General features: G+C 34.7%; 4 protein-coding genes across 6 annotated transcripts; 1 reads left to right on the forward strand and 3 right to left on the reverse strand.

Moving 5' to 3' along the window:
• The first annotated feature begins 1,925 nt into the window (after positions 1 to 1,925).
• Positions 1,926 to 3,709, forward strand: LOC143452284 (glycine cleavage system H protein-like). Its single transcript, XM_076953189.1, has 5 exons — positions 1,926 to 2,161; positions 2,325 to 2,404; positions 2,650 to 2,713; positions 3,038 to 3,169; positions 3,266 to 3,709. The coding sequence occupies exons 1-5, from the start codon at positions 1,993 to 1,995 to the stop codon at positions 3,355 to 3,357; spliced, it is 537 nt and encodes a 178-aa protein (XP_076809304.1). The 5' UTR covers positions 1,926 to 1,992; the 3' UTR covers positions 3,358 to 3,709.
• Positions 3,710 to 3,744: 35 nt separating this feature from the next.
• Positions 3,745 to 7,219, reverse strand: LOC143452283 (homocysteine-responsive endoplasmic reticulum-resident ubiquitin-like domain member 2 protein). Of its 2 annotated transcripts, none has more exons than XM_076953188.1 (9): positions 6,990 to 7,219; positions 6,708 to 6,782; positions 6,285 to 6,368; positions 6,025 to 6,101; positions 5,732 to 5,878; positions 5,434 to 5,563; positions 4,872 to 5,047; positions 4,505 to 4,658; positions 3,745 to 4,319 (listed from the first exon to the last, which is right to left on the reverse strand). In XM_076953188.1, exons 1-9 carry the CDS (start codon positions 7,119 to 7,121, stop codon positions 4,221 to 4,223), a joined length of 1,074 nt encoding a protein of 357 aa, XP_076809303.1. In that variant the 5' UTR covers positions 7,122 to 7,219; the 3' UTR covers positions 3,745 to 4,220. The 2 variants fall into 2 exon arrangements, with proteins under 2 accessions (XP_076809303.1, XP_076809302.1); XM_076953187.1 differs by having other exon boundaries at positions 4,872 to 5,056.
• Positions 7,220 to 9,930: 2,711 nt separating this feature from the next.
• LOC143452848 (B9 domain-containing protein 1-like) lies at positions 9,931 to 14,716 on the reverse strand. Of its 2 annotated transcripts, none has more exons than XM_076953982.1 (5): positions 13,672 to 14,716; positions 13,245 to 13,425; positions 12,486 to 12,645; positions 12,175 to 12,274; positions 9,931 to 10,683 (listed from the first exon to the last, which is right to left on the reverse strand). In XM_076953982.1, the coding sequence occupies exons 1-5, from the start codon at positions 13,738 to 13,740 to the stop codon at positions 10,576 to 10,578; spliced, it is 618 nt and encodes a 205-aa protein (XP_076810097.1). In that variant the 5' UTR covers positions 13,741 to 14,716; the 3' UTR covers positions 9,931 to 10,575. The 2 variants fall into 2 exon arrangements, with proteins under 2 accessions (XP_076810097.1, XP_076810098.1); XM_076953983.1 differs by lacking the exon at positions 13,672 to 14,716 and adding an exon at positions 13,526 to 13,582.
• A 2,884-nt stretch (positions 14,717 to 17,600) lies between these two features.
• Positions 17,601 to 19,959, reverse strand: LOC143452322 (homocysteine-responsive endoplasmic reticulum-resident ubiquitin-like domain member 2 protein). Its single transcript, XM_076953244.1, has 5 exons — positions 18,992 to 19,959; positions 18,645 to 18,719; positions 18,289 to 18,366; positions 18,061 to 18,092; positions 17,601 to 17,740 (listed from the first exon to the last, which is right to left on the reverse strand). Exons 1-5 carry the CDS (start codon positions 19,121 to 19,123, stop codon positions 17,659 to 17,661), a joined length of 399 nt encoding a protein of 132 aa, XP_076809359.1. The 5' UTR covers positions 19,124 to 19,959; the 3' UTR covers positions 17,601 to 17,658.
• Between the last annotated feature and the right edge of the window lie 1,280 nt (positions 19,960 to 21,239).

A 21,239-nucleotide genomic window follows, 5' to 3' on the forward strand; every position in this document is an offset into this window, starting at 1 on the left:
ATAGTGACGTCACATATGGACCTGTTCATACAGTTTAATTTGAGTAGGCCTATGGCTCTGGACTTTCATTGATACTGGTCAACGAACAGATTGTATTGTTAGCTTATCTGTTTAGGCCAGGCCTAGATTTATATAGATCTAGTATAACTGCTTAACCTGCGCTTTAATAACAGACCAAATACTGAAAAACTGTGCTAGTTAGGCAAACTTTTTGTAATGAAAGCAGAAAGGAATTTTAAATCAAACAGTCATAGCCTCGCTGCCATCCGCATAATTGCATGGAACACCTAGCCCTACTGTAGGCCTATCGCCAAGGATCAGTCGCTCAAATTGCGGGCAAACCTCCTTATATGTGTGTATGTGGATTCCATGCTACGGACCAACAGGAAAGTATGGAAATTTTCGATGATAAATCGTTTGTGTAAAGACACAAATTTTGGTGTGTTTGCTTGCACTAAAGCCTTAATTTTATGTTGATTTATTATATATGTACCGGTAGCCTATACAGTCTGACAGTAAATCGACATTCAGGCAATCAACTTTGTCTGGTTTCAGGGAATTCTGGCATCGAACTTTTTTATTTTAAAACGACGTTTTAAACGTGAAAAAGCTTATGGTTCAAATTTGGGTCTAGTGTGCAAATGCACAACCACATGACATCACAATTTGATTAGCTAGGGTCTAGTATACACAGAGGGAGGCAGTAGCGCGGTCCTTTTTCAGAACCGATACCGTCGTTATTTTTGGAAAAAAGTACCGAATCTCTGTACTGAATTAATTTTTTCAAGAAATTTTTGTTGGTCTCCATACTTTTCAAGTGATTATTTCAAGGTTTTAAGAAGTATGTTTTCAAAAGTTCATTTTAATGAAACCTTAATGCCAACTTTTACCGTTCGCTGTTCTTTTTCAATCTACAAATATCCATCAAATTTTCAGAAAGTGAAACCTCATATCTTTTGACGTAGAGTAACCTGTAGCTGGGCCAGAATTGGGATAAATTGCACATGGACCAGCGTCCTTTAAAAAATTACCGACAAAGTACCAAACTACTTTTTGAAACAGTAACGCATACTGGCACCGTTGGTACATTTTTTGCCAAGTACGTTACTGATGGTACTTTCAAAGTACCAACTGCCCACCTCTATGTATACAAAGCTATCCTGTGGTTTTGCACTTGTATACTAGACCCAACACGTGGGCTCATGAGGAAGGACATGGTCAATGCCCTCCTTCACCCCCGAATACCCTAGTGGTCAGGTGGGAGTGTGCTGCAGGAATGATAAAGATTCATGTATATACCATTAACCAGGTATCTATACGGAAACTTTGCATGCTACACTGGATATCTCCAGCGTGGCATCACAAAGTCATGTCGCAAAAAACAAGCATACAAAAATTGCAAGTGCAAGCCTACAGCTTACCAATCGACTCCATTTATTAAACTGAAAATTAAGCTAGGCCTAGTTTTGTAGTTGCTGCGAAAAATAGTGAGAGTTATAATACTGGCGTGACATAAAACGTAGGCTCTGATTTTTTCGGCATAAATTTCCCTGTGCTAAAGTGCAAGCTTTTAATACAGGTCCATGTAGGCCTGCCAGTTTCAAACTTGATATTCTATAAACAGTTTGTTGAAAATCAAGTGTCAGGCTGAAAGGTGTCAAGAATTTGAAACCAACAGATTGGACATTTTGACAGAGAAATATTATAGATTTTGGTGTGATAAATAAATTCAGCACCTTACAGGCATGTTGAAGAATCTCATTCAAGTGTATGTCTCACTTTCGTCGATGATGACCCACCATTCTGAATTAAGTTTTTACAAACTCCTGGATCAAAATAAATTGGGAAAAGCTGTTTTCCATTGTATCAAAATTAAATCATCTCTTGTTCTGACTGCACATGACCTACACAACTTTTCACCATGTAGGAAATACAGTTTCTTTCTTTTCTGCAGGTTGTAAAGTGTTAGGGTAATTTAATTTTTTAAATGCTATGTCACAGTCATTGATTCTGAAATCCGCTCGTGATGCAACAAGAGTTTTTTCAAAAATTGTACAGAAAACACTGCCTATTTCTAAAAATAAACTACCGCCAATTCCACATCTTCCCCATAATGTGCTGAGAAGTTGTGGATTTCATAATTCTGCACCCAATTATTCCAGTAATGTTATTGATATTTATACATTGCCTGTCTTTTTTCGTTAGATGTTATTACACGCAAGTATTAACACAGTACATTTTGCAATACCTGTTACGGGGATGTTCGACATTTGTTGCTTGTGTTGCTACTATATCTTTTATTTATTTATACATTTTCTTTACAGAGTTTTTGTTTACTGATTCGCATGAATGGATTAAAATTGATGGTGATGTTGGAACTATTGGAATAACAAATTATGCCCAGGTTTTCAAACTATATATATATTTTAATCAATGACAGGTTCAAATATAAGCATCAACTATTTAGTCGGTCTTTTGTTGTATTTCTGTCATTAAGTGCTGTTTTGCTAGATGATTTCACTAAAATGTTTTTTAAGTTCTTTAAAATGAAAACTTGTGAAAAGCTTTATTTTGATAAGTATATACATGCAACTATTTTAATATGGTACTACATGGTCCTGGTCTAAAATTATTCTTTTTTGTTTTAAGGAACAATTGGGTGACATTGTGTTTTGCGAATTACCTGAAGTGGCCACTGAATTTTCTAAAGGCGGTAATAATACCTATTCATTGTCACAACTCTCATTTGATTTGATTGAGAGCGCTAAAATATTTCATTGCTCATAAATAGGGTTGTAAGCAAATGTTTTGTTATTCATATATATATATGAAGTATCACTGAAAAGGATAGTTAATATGATTTACCTTCAAATAAGCAAACTGTTTTCCTCCTTTTTCTAGTAACAGTATCTTTGAACACATAGCTGTGGTGAATATTCTGATAAAACAAGGATTAACACATACACTGAATGTGTATTGCATTCTGACATACACCAGCAGGCCAATATAACTATACATAGCACTTCTATTTTTTAAGATATTTTTGCCACGGTCGAGAGTGTAAAAGCTGCCAGTGACCTTTATATTCCTATATCAGGCGAAGTTGTGGAGGTTAATGAAAAACTTGTCGATACTCCAGCCATAATAAATGAATCGCCCACGGAGGACGGTGAGATGGATTACTAAAGCATCAATCTACTTTTGACTTTAATTTAAAGGTAAAATGATAACCAAGTGTCTTACACTATTTTTTTTTGCAAAACAGGTTGGCTTGTAATGGTAAAACTAACCAGCTCAGCTGATGATGAACTATCAGAATTGCTGACGCAAACTGACTACGAGAAAACACTCAATTAAAAGTTCCTTTAGACTAGAATACCTTTGGCTCGCACGAAAAGTGACACTTATTCAAAGAAGATAGAATATTGCCCCGAGTAATATTGCCTTTACTTTTGCATGTACGTGTTCAAATTTACGCAATCATTTCAAAGTTGTGTAAAGTATTGTTTCTTTAGTACAAGGCGTGTAATCCAACTATGATTTTGTTATTTTTTAAATAAGTTGATTTTTGACTGTACACATAAACCACAATAACATCCTAGACGTCACTGTCAACGTGTTGATTTAAAAGCTATTTGTCTTATTCCAAGCAACATACTTTTAAATTATCCTTGCTATGGAAAATAATAAAAAGTGATGTTATACAGTGCCTACCAAATCGTTAAGCTATAACATGCAACATACTAACTTATACAAACCTTATATTGCGAAAAAAATTACAGGCACCAGCACACACATTATGGTTTAACCATAACTGCAGTTTTTTCACTATTGTTGTCATCAGGAAACTTTCGTAAAATTATAATAATGCTTTTTTATCTACAGGCTTTTTACAAGAAAACATAGCACAACGCAACATCAAAAAAGGCATTTAAAACAAATTTTGTTTAAAGTTCTGCTCTTTACCCACATTAGTTTGTCATTTCAGCAAAACATTATATATTTAACGCAGTGAAAGTGGCTCATTTTTTATTTCTGCATGATTCCACGTCTGCTATGGCCGTGTCCTGTTTCACAATAAATTGGTGGACAATCACACAATAAAACAAAGGCACATATTTAAAAACAACCCACACCAAGACTACAGGTGTTTAAAGAAAGAAAAAGATACCAAGATTTTTTGGTGAAAAACACAAAGGCAAGCGAACAGAGAAGCTTAGTTAAACAACAGGAGGGGGTTGGGGAATAAGTGAGGAGAAAAAGGTGGAAACGAAACACCAGGCTGTAGCGAATATCGAAGGTGGCGCGGCTTCCATGGACTAGAAATAAAAAACGTATAAATTTATAAATCTTAACACAAACCTAAGTTACTATTTACTAATTACATTAATTGGTTTGATGCAAGGTGGATTTTACTCAATAGTGGTACTTCTACAGAATAAAGGAATATTCACTTTGTATTACCATTTAGCAGATATAAATTTTACTTTGAAACAAAACCTACAGTTTCAGGTGTTGTCCCATCACTGTTATTGCTATTGTTGTTGTCATCCTGCGGTGTGTTTGGACGTTCAACGGGAGCATTTCCATCGTTCCTGCGCTCAAGGTCATCAGGATGAGGAGGCCTCCTGGCGGCCCGAAAGACTCCGGCTTGGTAACTGATTGAAAAAAAAAACAAACTTCATCAGCATGTGCAGTCATTTTTGGTGCCTTCATCATTATTTGCTATGTATCTGTATCGGAAAGCTACTTTGAATTGCCACCATGTTTCAATCATGGTAATCACCGTTTAAACATTGACAAACTATTGCCAACATTTCAAAACTATGCAAGAATACTTCGAGCATTTAATGGCATGCGATCATGCTCACATGTATATGATGAGAGCCAGAGAAGCAACAAAGAGGAACCTCCACCAATCTGAGTAGAAATAAAGAATGCTGAAGAAGAAGAGATATCTAACGAAGACGAAAAGGAGGTCCAGCCAATCCTGCTGCATGTCTTCGTCGTCGAGCGCGGCACCAAACGCACCACCTTGTGCGTTCATCTGAATAAACTAGAAGTTGATTCAGGAATAATCAAATAAAAAACAGTGTACTATAGATACAGCCAATTATATACTATCATGACAACAAAAACATATAGATTAGGCTTGTCATAAAATCGAAGCACTTAAAATAACAGATTTTATTAGGTTAAAAAGATTAAGAAGTATCCAGCAATAACATATCTGGTGCCAGCAGTTCGTAGATCATACTAGCAATTCACTAGGCAACTAATCAACAACAACAGAATTCAGGTAACAAGATATTTATTCTACGTTGCAATAACCAATTAACAGCTGTTATGCAGTCAACACTACATACCATGCCTCACTGCCAAGCCTACCAACAACAGTAGCACCATGATAAAATATTTTTCCTTCATATTTACCGGAGGGTTAGCAGGTGGTGCATTAGCTGGGGCTGCAACGGGAGCATTCTCAGGGATTTGTTCTTGAGCGGGAGGGACGGGTACATCAGACGTTTGTGAAACACCAGTATTATTGACATGACTCCAGTAGCTATAAAACATATCTTGCAGATTAATTGTGATCATTTTAATAGTTCACAGTGGAAGTTTTAATAATTTTTTAAGTATATGAATCTAACTGCAGTTTTATTTCATTAGCTCTAAACATCAATGGTCAGGCAAGTTCAATAATTTCAAGTAAAGAGCAAACTATGCGCACTGTTGCATGTAATGATTCATCTGTTCCTGATACTGCCTCAACATTTCAGTGTATTGTGGATGCTGATGGGGTTGCTGCATATACCCAGGGTAGGCATGTTGCTGGTAATATGCCGCTAGCTGTTGCGGCGTCCAATGTGAGCGATTCCTAAAAAAAAACAAATAGAAAGCTTGACATGGAAGAAAACTTAAAATGTCAACATAGTTCTAGCAAGAAAAAAATATTGAAGTTTCGGAACAGTAAAAAATGTTCAAATAAACTTTTGCGAAAATCAACTGGAAGAAGCATCTTACGTAGGGTCACTGGGGGAAGAATTCATACGGCGATGTCTTATCTCACTAGAGGAGGCTTCATTCAATTGGGGTGAGCTCTGTATAAGTAATAAAAATCGTTATGTGCCAGTGCCTTCTTTTTAGAAATTAAAGGATATTGAAAATCATCTATCAGAGCTATCACTAGACAACAATGATATCAAATCACGACAAGAATGCTTGGGCAACTAGTATCTATTGGGGCAAAAAGAAGGGAGAAAGCACAGGTGATGGGCACTTACTTGATTGGTTGTGAGTGTTTCGTGTTGTGAGCTCGATGCTTCTATCGAGAGCACAAGGTGAACGATTTGCTGGTAATTTGTCTCCTAAAACAACAACCTTGTCAAAACATATTGCCAGACAATATGCTCATAAATACAGTGCCATTAGAATAATAACCGAAAATGAATCGTTACGTGCACACATGCAGTGCAGTGTAACCACTAAGTACACCGAGACCTGAATAACAACATTGTTGTTTCAGCAATCACATTGAACAATCAATTTTACAAGTAAACACGAATTGCTGGTTTACACCATCAGACCAGCGGTGCCATTAAAATGACTGCATGGAAACTTGGGTAAATATGACAAAATGTAAACATCAGTAACAACAGCAGCATTTTTCAACAACATGAAAAATAGAAGCTCATATGACTACTCGCCTTTAATACTGTTTTCAAAACGTCATGGTCCTTCAAATATTTTCCTCCATAAATTAATCTTTGGCTTTTAACTTCCTGTAATGCAAGTTATTTAAGTTTTTAATTATAGTCAGTGTGTTTTTTTACCTGTAGTCACTTGCACCACAACCATCAACATTATTACATTAGATATACACGGAGAGAGAGCAAGAATAATAATATTAAGATCTCTCTCTCTATATATATATATGTACAATATATGCCTCTAAGTTTTATTCTATATATGGAATAAAATTATCATACCGGTTTTCCAGGATATGATTCGGACAGAATCTGCTTTAAAGTCAGCACAGACCAATTCGGGTCACAAGCAACAGGGTGATCATTATGATGTGTTGGGGTGCGGATTGTAATAGTAATCCAATTGTCACTCATGTTCCTACTTTACTTAATACCAGCTACGCCTTATAATTATAATCACTACCATCAGCTGCTCTTATTCAATAATGGAGTACCTATATATAAAGGAAATGAAATAAACCATGCCATACAGTCATATTATTACCGGTGCAGTGCTGGCTTATTCAATACAGCATACACTGACATAGGCTTTCCTGCATGCAGGTGTAAAAATCATGGAGTTAATGTTTTCAATAGAAATTTAATGCTGTATTGACTGGGCTTACAAATACACCATCAACTAACATTCATTCAATAACACAGAACACGATATGACTCTAGCCCAAAATTTACACTTATGTGATTAGTGCATGTTGTTTGCTGTTGCAACAGAACAATTAAATTATTATTGTATAACAGTTTGCAAAGTTGACTGTTTACTAAAAAAGGACAGTTTAGACACATAATGCAACTATAGATCATCAACTCAAAACTAACCTTTATCAAAAATCAGTCACGCAAATCTATCTGGAGTCTTATGTCCCTATGCACCATTATATTTTCACATTGCCTGGTTGGTTACACAAACACGGAGGGTCCATGAAAATGTTATTAAAGAAAGTGATCCTTGACATTATACTAGTATCATAGATTCTAAACTGTGATCCAAGTGGAGTACCCTGAACATATGTCCAGGAGTCGCTTGATCTGTCAATCTGCTTACTGTAGTGGCTCGCTAGACTTAATTGATAGTGTCATTGACTTGACTCGAGTCATGGTATGACCGTTGTGATAGAAAAAGATTGAGCTTTGTAAGTACGCTATTAAAAACAAATAGTTTTTTTAAAAAAGAATAAAGCTGACAATAATCTGGAGACAGTCATGATAATGAGATAATTAGTTTATGCACAATATTGATCAAAGTGCACGCTGAACTTTCTATCTTCACAACCATTTATAATATAGCCTATAAGCAAACAATAACTAGTTAATAAAACGCCAATTTATAATAAATAAAGTATTTAGGCTTCAGCGTACACCATCACGCCAAAATTTGCGTCTTTTGCACACACGAGTTCTCGTCGGAAACGGCCCAACCTTTTAGTCGGGGTCCTATCGTTAAATTACATACATTTAGAACGTAAGTCAAAATTAACAACATTTCTTAAAACAAAATACCAAAATATTTCCAAGACACACCGGTAGCCCATCAAAATAAAGACAATTCTTATAAAAATACTGAAATAAGACAGCCTACAAGAATAACAACAGTTGAACAAGAAAGCCTTATGGCAGTATGGCTATAGACGCAAGCTAACCGAAGTCTAAAACTGAAAGTAAGGGTCTACTGCAGTAGATCTTAAAATTAAATAAAACACTCATAAACGACTGCTTTGCTTTAAAACGTCTAAACCCAATAGAGTCTAGACCTAAATGAAACTTGCCTCGGCTATTATGATGCAACCGATCAAATCAGCCTCTCCAGAAGTACACGTCAGGAAACTGAGCCCGACAATAAAAATAGGTTACTGTGTGTTGTTAAGAATTAAATCGACCGTGAAATCACGTGGTGTAAATATCATTATGTAGTTATAAGTTATGCCTGAATACGGCATATCAACAGCTGGTTGCTGGTATGCAAAGATTTAGAAGCGAATAATTGATTTTCGAATTGAAGAAAGTCTTTAAAGTGTTTTACTTCATAAGATTTAGCGTAAAAAAATCTGCGGGGCCCTAAATCCTGCAAACTAATTTAAATACTTCATTAAGCTTAGTGCTAAATAGAGACGTATTTAGGATTGAGTTGATAGGGGCAAAAGCTTTAAAGGCTGAATCTAACATTCCCGCGTCATCTCACCGCGGCCAAAATATACGAAGCGCAAATAAATAAGTTCTTTTACTCCCAGAAACCACTTTAAAACTTCTTCATATGAAGTGTAGTTTTATATTACATCGTATTCCCCTCTATTATATGTTTACCTGTATGTTATAGTTGATGGGTGTTTTTTACAGGAATGACTCAATTTAAAATACTTTACAACATATCCTAACATGACCTAACAGTAATGACCCCGTCTCAACTTCAGGTAAGCTTCTGAAGTGTGACAAAACGCATGCTTACTCTTTAAAACTACATTACGTGCTGCATAAGGGTGCATCGTTTCTTAGACAAAAATAGAACGTATGGTTTCGATGGCGTTTAGCCAATAACAATATACATTTAATCAAATATTATTTATATGTACGATGCCTATGCGTTTAAATGGTCGTTCGCAACGAAATGTTATATCTGTAATTCAGTTGGTCAATGAAATAATAACTAAGATTCAATGACTTTCGTCAAGTTAGTTTCCCTAGGCTCGAGTCAAGTCAAGTCATTTAAAAAAGTGACTCGAGTTATTACAGCACTAGCGGTCAGTGCTTTCACAATGTAAAAATAGCATGGTGTCACAATTTTTATTCTCGCACAGAGAAAAGTCTCTGCACAACTTAAACTCGGCAATGATTTTTTCATCGCTTTAACCACCGCTGCCAAGCTCGTCGTTGTTCACTTTCCAAGAGATCTGGTTTTTTATTTTTTGATGTTGTTTTGCCCAAATTTGGAAACATTCATCAAGTCCACTGAAAAGGAGCAAGTGTAGTTTAGACCTTGACCAAATGCAGACCACCACACCAATAACAAATCCTACACAAATTTAGAAATCGCTGAAATACAAGTAATCATTTTTTCATTTTCGCCTCGCAAAGTGCCATAATTTCATGTTAAAGGTGATGGTGGGAATAAAAGGTAAGTTGGTACTTCTATTGCTTGCATTTAAAGACTTAGTTGGTTGAAAAATAAGAAAACCGTTCGTCTTTTATTTATTTAAAAACAAGTTGCAAAAATAAATGTGTTCATTCTAAAAATATAAAGTAATCTAAACACAGCCACATTATTTTCAAGTATGCACATTCAAAACCTGAACAGCACCGACGGAAAATAATATAAATAAACATTGCAAATGATCATGCCAGTAAATATGATATTAGAAAATAGCTTTACATAAAAATCATGGACTTATAAATATACATATAACAATAAACTTTACTATGAAATAGGAAAAACTGGAAGCTTTGTAAAAAAACGAAGTATATCATATGTTGTTCAAACGCACAGTACAAAATCATACATATCATGCCTGTGTCACTTTACAGTTAACTTTAAAACATTACGAAGTGTTGTTAAAAATGAGCAAAGACGGAAAATTTGTAATGATAAGTGAACATTTATTACATAAACATTCAGCATAAACAGAACGCTGTATTTTTAAAACATACCTTCTCAATAATATGTTTATTAACAGAACTGCCAGAAAAAACTTTAAAAAGTAACAAGCCAAAAAATATATGCTTACATTTTCAAGTTTGAACACTAAGTTTGATTGATAAAATATTCAGACCTGTTGGCCAATGAAAACATGAATGAAGAACAATTCCATAGCAGAAGGTGTCAGTTTACGACATACGTGGCTGTTCCAGCTGGTATCGAAGTGACATCGGACGGTATGACGTCATATCCTAATTTCTTCATGTCACGCGTCACCACATTGAAAGAGATCTTAAAAAGTCATTTTTGTTAACAATTACAATTTTATCAATTAAACCAGGGGCGGGCAACTTCTTCGGTCGGTGGGCCTGATATGAGAAAATGAAGTACTTGGCGGGCCGGATTCCTGAATCGATACATTAATCGTGTATTTATCCACCTATGCAATTTATCTATTAATTTATTTATCCACCTATTTATCCATCTTTATGTGACATCACCATTCATATTGTTACACTTCTTCTTAAAGAATAGCTAACAATCACTATATTTGACGTAGTAAGCAAGTAGTGAGGGATTGCGGCAGACTGTGGCCGCAGGCCACATTATCATGTAAGACCGGAAACTGTCTGCGGGCCGGGCCCGGCCCGCGGGCTGTTTGTTGCCCGCCCCTGAATTAAACCTTCAAAAAATTAATTAAACAAATGCACATAAGTTAACTTAAGAGCTACCATCAAATGATAAAATATTCATATCAACTAAGAAGTTAAACTTGCATACAAGGATCGATTACTGTGGGATTATTTCCAGTACATTGCAAGTACTTCATGAAACCTCTGTATGGGTATGTCAGTATTTACTTCACTCAAATACTCCTGAATCTTGATGCAACTGCAGTGGAATCTAATTAACTCGAAGTTGAAAGGACTGATAAGATTATTTTATCATATCCAAAGTTGGTGACAAATATTTCAGATAATGTGATTAACATGCGTTATTCCTGTAGGTTTTTTTTTGACAAAAATAGAAAAACCTGTTCGATCGAAAAGCAGTATTATACAATGTGATAATGGCATTAAACGTAGTAACAGATGTCCAACTTTTGCAGCTGTTTATGCCTAGTACACCAGGTGGTCCACAACTAGGTAGTCCTGCTAGGTACCATAACCTTTCTAGCTTCTGGATCACATTACTAGTCTAATTGCTTTTATCTCAATTAGTTCAGTAATATAATTGATTTAACATTTATTGATTTATTTAATTTTACACTTAATTCTTTTTACTGTTTCGTGGATCTCTACAATTTTGCAACTACAGGGTCAAGACAGCTTGGGCTGTTAAATGTTATAGACTGGAGTCCATGAGGTAAGGAAGGTGAGAAGATATTTACTAATTGAACCACAAATTTAACTGTTTGCAAACTTGGCAAACCACCATGTGATGCTTACATTACAATGAATGAGTTTTCAATTTGTTTCAAGATGATCGGTGTTAGTTATGATATGTGGATCAAAAAACACTTTGCATTTTAATAGACAATTTGTTAGGACTGAAGGGTGAAGCAGCTTCGAGTTATACAAAATCACAAATTAAACAAAATTAGGTTAACAAGCTTTTAATGTAACTTGGTCAATTTACTATTCAAAACTTAATTTGTATTAATATTAATTAATTTACATTAATATCAATACTGTACAGTGAATTTCAGTGCTACTAATAAGGCAACAAGACATAGTAAATTATCACGAAATAGTAAGGCAAAACTGAACAACTGCCTGTTACCTTAACATGACCTTGCGATCGCACTCTGGTCACATCACGCCCTTCTCCTTGCGCAACAACTTTCGGGTCGACAAACTCTGGACGTCTTCCCAACAGCCAACTAAAATGCAAAACACACCTTAGGTTACAAAACATACAAATTCTAGGCTGATGCTGTGCAAATAATACAGTTGAAAAGTTATAGTGCTTTAAAACTTTTACTCCAGTAGTATACTGTACTTTATTTTAGATAATGTATCAATAGCTATTACTGTTTTGTCTATTTGTCACTCGTTTATAATGACTTGCTGCATACATATGGTTAATTGCACCTGGTAAATTTTTGTAATTTTGAAGTAGAAAGAGGAACGAACATAGGCACGTCAAGTGTGTGATGTCCAGGCACCATTGGCACATGAACTGCTCCGTAACCACGAACAACATCGTTTCCAAACATGTCTGGTCCATAACAGCTGACTACTATTTGTGGCCCTGCATTGAGTATAGTTTCAAAAATACAGATTTGTGATAAAATTTTACAACGTGAATAACACTGGGTCAGTTAGTTTTTATTTTACAAATATTTACAATTCGCCAGAATTAACATTATCAGTTTTTGGAGCGTGTGCAAAACTGTAATGAAACTGTAGGCTATAATACTTAAATTTATTTACACTGTGAGACAATGATTTCAGATATTTAGTCTTATTCTTGTCCACAGAACCTCAAGATATTCCAAGTGAAATAAATTTTTTACGATATTTTCTTTATTTTGCAACTGAATTTTGGGAAGTTTTACAATAAATTAGAACAGTCTATAACTTCATCTGGAATTTTAGGCAGAATATTTGGAAAACAATGTACTTATATATAAACCAGACAGCAGACAATAGTATGTGACATATGATAACGAGCACAAATGACACATAAGTGCATAATTTTCACACATTTAGTATGATCAACAAAATTACAATGGTTGAATCATTACATATGTTTAATCAATATCTGAGACACAGGCTAATTGTAATCATTATTTACATTTAGTGCCACATAAAAGACATATCAAAACCTACCTACGAAAAAATACTTACAGCCATAAGGATTTGTGCTTTTGTAGGTGATTTCTAGCGGAAAATTCCAGACAAACAACTGCCGTTCATCTCTGCTTTTCCTTGTAATTTGTGAAATTCCCTCTTCTAAGCCACTTGTCACAACCCAATCTTGTCCATGGACAAAAGAAAATTTGCAATAGAGTTCCTCAAAATCTGGAAACTAAAAACAAAATATTTACTGTTTAATAGCCAATCGCATTTAAATTATAAACTTTAACTCTATAAGCAAAAGAAATCTTTATCAAATTTACACATAACACCTGAATAATCACGAAGTCTATGTCCATACAAAAGCACTTCAATAGAAATGCCTTGGAGATGCATACCAATATACGAAATAAAACAATGCATAACCAAATACGTATATATATATATAAATATACATTTCTTTAAGTATATTATGTACCACGGCACTTTCAATTTGTCCACTAGCCATCACTAGAAAGACGGAAGGATTTGGAATAATTCCAGTCATGATACAGTCTGGTGTTGGTAAAAAAGGCAGATACCTATTATATCTAAAGCCTACATAAATTAAAGCATGCTACGTATATGTACCGCGACCATCATAACAAATGCAATTGCTTTTGTGCATTAAATAAAATAAGTTGTGCATATTGTGATCTTTCAGGAGAAAATTTTGCAAATAACAAAATACCACTTAGTCAATTCTACAGTGATTTAAATTAATTTGGAATTGTGTCAAGTAGAACAAGATTTTTATGTCAACCCAAATGAAAGGCATGGCAGTTGTTTTACAACAAGAAATTGGCAACTATGGTAGTTTTTTGTGAGAAATCTTATATGCAAAGATGCAAACTATGGCGTGATGGCGAGCTCTGAACCCTCAAATCTTGGTTAATTTGTAACAAATTGGCATTCAAACAACCTGTTTTTTTAGTTATTTATTATAAATCGGTGTTCATGTTGATATACCTCATGCGTGCAAGTGCTACACTTTCCAATGGATGCAAATTTGTCATGAACTGATGAAAGGCCTTTCAAGTAAAAAGCTTTATTGAAAAACGGAACCTGACTTGAGCCAAAATTAAGTCCTTCTATCTTTGTTTTATTGCTGGTAGCCTATACAAACAATGCCTTGTCTTCTACATTCTTAAATAAGTAAAGCAACTTGTCATTGTTATGTATGGTAGGCTAGGGTACTAATGTTTGCAGAACCTCAACTTGAATTAAAAGCGAATTCTCGGCTATAAACAGTAAAAGAAAATGGTAAAATATAGACCTAAGAACATTGCATACCGGCATAAAATTCCTTCTGCTTAGTTGTTTATTTTATCCGAAATATAAGCAATTTGCTTTTTGCTTTGTTTCAAAGATTACTTGACTAAGAAATCGAACAATTTAAAGATTTGAAAACATGATGCTGCCCTCACTCCTTTCAACTTTGCAAAAACACAAAACTCTGAAAATCGTGTCAAAAGAAGAGCAGCATGGATTTGAAGGTTTTGTATTGTTGCTTATAGTGATACACATTATCTTTTGATGCTTTGCATCATTCAAACTACGGCCTAGCCTACCGGGACATCAACATCAGTGTGATTTGAGCACCCTCTAGTTTAATTTAGGTAATTGAAGTTGGGATTTGGGAACCAAACTGAAATGTACGACCATTAACATCATAAATTCGACATTAAATCAAAGTTCGGCGATAAGAAAATACAAATTCAATAAGACACAAAAACAAATATGTTGAAAAGAAACATTTTTCTGATTTTTTATTTATTTTGAACTGAACCCTGTAACACGATACTTAAAAGTTTTTTTTTAAATACTAGACGTTTTCGTTAGTTGCAAAGTTAAAGACGGCAAGCAGGGTTGCCATACCGTCCTTATTTCTAAGATTTGTCCTTATTTTAAAGGTCCGTGTCTTAGAAAATATGTTTGTCCTTTTTTCTAAGAAATGTCCTTATTTTCACTTTCGTCCTTATTTTTAGGGCGGAGGTGGGCACTTTTGTCCTTATTTTGGGCATTTTGTCACCTTTACGATACCATCTCTTTGGTACTTTACGTACCAAAGAGATACCAAAATTATGAACATGCAGATAGTGTCTTGTTTTTTGTTTTTTTTTTTAGGAACATTGGTTGCTTTCTCTTGTTGTACACTGTTTAAGGTGGTATTCCTCGTTCGTTTTCTAGTCGTCCTTATTTTTGAGTTAAGACTGATGGCAACCCTGGCTGTAGGCCTAGCTTTTTTGGCAGGTTTGGCGTTTTTTTTGCCATGAAAACGACTTAACCCTATTCTAACTAGGCTTGGCTTCTCCCGCACACTGTCATAGCAAAACGTGGCGTACAGTTGCATTGTTTGCTGTAGAAACTTGAAATTTGGTGACTTTTCCTAAAAAATGTTCAGCTATCTGTCCATGTTTGTTTGATAAAGTTGGATTTTGTAATTTTTAAGATATTGCGATATTTTCATAATTTTCCTCTGCTTTGCTCTGCTCTCCGCATTGAAGCGTATTACTTATTTACGCACCAATAACTCGACTAACTATTCTCTTTCGTTCTCTTCTCGCGTTCAGCTGGTTTTCCGCACAGCGGGGGCGCGGCGTTACAAGAAGAATTTCTAGAAATGTGTCACTTTTAGAAATACTTAATTTACACTAAATTCACTTTCTTTAGTTTTACAGTTATGATGTATACAGGAAGCCAGATGATTTTTCTACTAACCTGTCAAAATCCGATCAGTTTACGACGTATAGTTTTCTAGTAATTAACGATTGAAAATGTGTGTGCGGGGTCGGCCACACCTAGTTTTTTAGTAAACTCGCGAGCCTGGTTAGGATAGGGTTAAATATGACTGTACACGTCTAGCGACCGTAAGGAAACCAAAAACTATTTTGCTGAATATAACAAACATAAATTGCACGAAGGAAATTTTGTAGTAAAAATGTGATTAAAACACACCTTGCAATTTATCCAATGGAGATAAGATAAACAAGTTCAGTCCTTCATTAAAACTTGCTCATTAATTAAAATTATCTCTAAGATAGAGTATTGTTTCTTTAATGTGTGTCTTTAATGCAATCACCGTCGGTGTTCATAGTTGTCAAAAGAAAGTCATAAAATCGTTTTAAGTAGGCTAAGTTACTATGACCTATGACCTCAAGTTAGGCTAAGTTAATAAAATAAGCTTACAGTACAAAACAATTCTAAACCTTGTGTAAGAAAATCTTGTTTAAGTGTGACGTCAACTTTATGGCCGGAAGAAACAGCGTCCATCAGGTCTAGCCTACTCCACATAAATTACAATAAAAAATTATTCAAGTTAGCACTTCGTTTGCAAGGTGGATTTCGAAGCACAAAGGTTCGACCGACTGAATTAGCAATGAGAGAACTCTAAGAATTCGTGGTAGAAATGCTGGCCACGGTATTCTAAGAATCTAAGTTATGGACAAATTATATGAGTGAACGATAACTTTACGACTGAAGTGTTGAAAAGTGCTGATCGTGTCATAATTAATTAATGTATATTAACAGTAATGGCGATTGTATGTTTCGGCAATATATATCTTGTTACAATATCGATTACGTTATTGTTTACAAACATTAGTAGTGTATGCCCTATGGTAATGTAGTTTTCTGTGACCAATCGGGTGGTTAAACGCATGGTGCCTCTGTTACGTCATACGTACGTATGTTGAATTAATATTGCTTTCTGTTTAGCCACGAGACGTTTAAATTTTTGGTTAGTTGTAGTAGAAGTGTAAAGAGTATTTTAATTTGAATTAATCCTGGCCAGGCAGTTATTTTAGTGTAAGTTTAAAGAAACTTATTGAATAAGTGTCTATTTGTTTACATGCAAGTGTGTTTATAATGCTAAACAATTAGGCCTACTGTTAAAGAGTTAAAGAAAACCTAGCGAAAACGTTTGGTAAATATCGTTCGACATTATAATTGTTGTATCTTTGTACAGTATGTAACTGTCGATCGGTTCGCCAAAAAACTTACTATGTTCTCTGTCGCAGGCTAATTAAGTAATTATTCGTATCTATTTTAAAATACCACGACACAACGTGACACTATGGAATTAGACCGTACTGGTAATAAAGTCAATATAATAAACAGAATCAATCATTCTGTGCTGTGCGTTTTTAATTGAGGCTACCCCTCTTGTACCGCCCGATAGGCCAGGCAATTCCGCGGGTGTTACATATCTTGTACTTTTGCTGCTGGTTGTGCTGTTTTGTTCCAGACGTCAGCAGATGACCGTAAGCGAAATAAGCATTAAACCTAACTGGCAAAATTAGAGTCCAGTTCTTGAGGCTCATATTGCGTTAATTAACTATTTACGAGGCAAAATAAACAATCATCAAGTGTGACGTAAACTTTAATAAATGGCCGAACAAGAAAAGAGAAAACACAAAAACATTAGCTAAATATCTTGGTATATGCTGTTGTTATTTATATCGGGTTGGTTATTGTTGATGTCTTCTTCTTGAAGTATCCTGGCGGGCCTGAAAAAGTGGACTTGGTAGCTGATTGAAAAAACATACATACGTGCTGGACCATTTGTAGTCAACTTAAACCGCAAACACTGCTATTGGGAAAGGTTACATTAAAACGGAAAAACGCTTTTGGTTGCGACACTTGTGTTAAAAATTGACATTTAGTACACATTAATCGGATTAAACTAAATTTAGAATAGGATACTAGTATATCGAATAGCTTACTATATAGCCTAATGCATATATAGTTGCTGTTTCATTAAATACTTGCATCTCTGTTATTAATATTATAACAAAATGTTTTATAGTTATAGCATTCACAAGCATACCTGTCGATTTCGCTTCTGCCTTGGGCGTTTAACTGAAAAAAATAAATTGGTCTACTTAGAATTTAGGAACGTTAACCACTAATCGCCAAACAAACAAACTTGGACAACTATTTTTTTAGCTTTTTTAATGAGATGGAAATTATAATTAGATAAGAATTTTAAGAATTTGCTAAAAGTAGGAACTGGACTCGAATTCTAGATAGGCACGATATGTACAAGCAGCCTTACATGGTTGTGTGTTGATGTTTCGTTTTGCGACGCGTCATCTGGGAGCTCAAGATGAACAAGTTGCTCTTGTTTTGTTTCCTAAAATAGAATACTTGTTATGATTTGCGATTAAAAGCAAGATACTAAAATATAAACCCTATCAAAATGGCAATCGAATTTGAGACATTGCTTCCACGTTTGTAACTAACAACTTAACACATCAATATCTAAACAACTTGTTATTTCTGTGGGAGCAATTAACTTTTAACAAGTTAAATCAGATCGTTGGTAAACTCTATTAACGTTGAGTAAAACAATACGAATTAAAATTCAACGAAATAAACAAGATAAAAACAATTCTATGCCAATTCTCTCACTTGCAGTATTGTTTTCAGTACTTCGTGGTCCTGAAGACATCTTTCTTCATACATCAATATTTGATTTCTGATTTCCTGTTAAATTATTTATTAAAAGTTTTATCAAATAACTTCAATTTCTTAGATATTAGAAAATATAGGTGGGTAAAGTAAAACTTAGAATTGATATACGGAAGGTTGATTTATGCTCTATAGAGAATAATTGAAGTTAAATTTAGTTAAGAAGGTAAAGATTTACGACGATTACTATGTAATACTGTAGCTTTAGTTTAGTGAAATATGGCACAACTATACAAACATGCCTAAATTACAGTCTTCATAGAAAATAAAATATCACGCAGTCATACCGGTTTTCCAGGATAAGATTCCGACAAAACCTGTTTTAAATTAAACACAAACCAATTCGGGTCACAAGTAACACGATAATCTTCATGAAGTGTTGGTGAACGGACTATGATAGTAAGGCATTTGTTGCTCATAGTTTTTTTTTATACTTTATATCAATTATTACAAACTATAAATATTCTCCTTTACATAAAACAGTTAAATGATATACAAAACATGGACGGGTAAACGTTTTCTATCGGCAATGCTATGGTATTTATGTTGATATGATATTGATAATATAGCTTTCTCTGACTATATACCTGGCTATATGACTCAATTTTCTTAAATTAATGTGTTCGTTTTCCAAAGGTGTACACAGTGGGTAGCCTACTTTGAAAATATCGTTGCGGTTACAGTACCGGTACGTGGAAAAAATGTACAGACGGTGCTAATATTCGGTATGAAATTGTTTGAAAAAACGTATTTATATAAACGTATAACACAGTTTATCCCTATTGAAACCCAGCTACGTGTTATTTCTGGTGAAAACAGATATGTATCCTCACTCAATGCGACTTTATAAAAGACATTTGTACATAAAAAAGAACAGCGGCTGCTAAATTTGGCGTTAAGTTTAATTAAAATGAACTGCTTGAAACATGCTTTTCAAAATTTTGAAATAATCACTTAAAATGTACCGAGTACCGGAACCGACATAATATTCTTAATAAAAACTCGTTATAGAAATTCACTACTTTTATTCAATTGTACCGACAGTTACTGGGTCGGTACTGAAACGTACCGCAGTGCATTAATTCGGTGCTATATAGTACCGCGGTACTGCCCACCTATGCAATTTCAGGCCGGAACCCTAACTTCATCATTGCCAAACTTATTGTTGTCCCATGCAAATATCGGAACATGCACGGAAAACCTTAGTCTATCTGCTGTATTCTAATAAGTTCTATGCAGTAGAAAAGTCGACAGCATCAACATATTTTCCTATAGATAAATCCAATACCTGGTTAATTATTTCGATTACTCTGCTCTGTCAACCATCACTCAACCATTCCACTCTTAAGGGCAGCGTCAAGCAGCAGACTGAGGCATGGTTACTACTGGACCAACCTTATAAACGTTTTCTGAGCTATTGTTTGACGTATAATTGATAAGACTTTGCGCGAAGACAAACATTTGCAATGTATAATCATGAACGTAAGAGCATAAAGAGCTCTGTTGACAGCAGACACAACATAAAAGCAACTAGCAACTGACTTTTAGCTTCTATTGTTATAATTAGACTGCTGGTTGATCACAGCCAATTTCGGTTTTATTTAATTACTTATAAGCAGTGCCAGTTTGCACCTAATCCGTTTAGCGAGAAAATGTTTTTTATTTCTCCTACATGGGACAAATGGCTTCTTCTCACATTCTTTTTTCATTTTAATCGTCTTTGTTTTTCCCAGTAGGACGTTAATCGTTGCTGCAACTGACAACAAAGAAACAAGATTAAACTCTAAATCGTTTATCCTCAAAATTATGCAACAAAATTGTTTACGCTCTTACATCGCTTCACCCGCTTTTTTTGATAAGGCTGACAAAGAAAAAGGTGACAAGGTGACTGAAACTTCCTGGAGACCTAATGTCCCGGTCTAGAACTTTAGATAATACTGAAGATAAGTTTATTATAAATAAAGTAGTCTACAAGGTAAACCTTATAAACTAATTTTATTTCGCGCAATACAGTAAGAAGAGATTGCAGTCCAAAAGTAAACATGTTTTCACTAATCGGCTAGGAAGTCACAAGTACACAAGTAATGTATATAATAATGTTCTTACTGAACTTTTTCAAAACTTTCCATGATCAAAGGAAAGGTATTTTTCGTTGTTGCCCAACGGTAAAAGCGCCACTGCAAATAAAACAAACTCTCGTTATGTGGCGCAGTTATGGGTGACATTTTGGCGGCAAGAAAAATTCTTCTCAATTCCAGCGATACTTGTATTAGGTTTGTTTCAATTTGCTAAGAATCAGTTTAAGGCGGTTTATACTTGCATACACTCTGTGTAGCCTACATTCTTTTTTAATACAAAAGTTCAGTATGTCTAATTTAATGTATTTACTATTGTTCTAATTCTTACTCAATAATCTCAAAGTTCTTTAAGGTCTTCTAAGCACGTGAGGATTAACCGAAAATATATGAGAACTTTGTGTTTTGAAATTGGTTAATTTTAGAAATTTTTCATCTAAACATGATATATTTTGAGAAT

This window comes from Clavelina lepadiformis, chromosome 4 (genome assembly GCF_947623445.1).
Source record: "Clavelina lepadiformis chromosome 4, kaClaLepa1.1, whole genome shotgun sequence".
Classification (NCBI taxonomy): Eukaryota; Metazoa; Chordata; class Ascidiacea; order Aplousobranchia; family Clavelinidae; genus Clavelina; species Clavelina lepadiformis.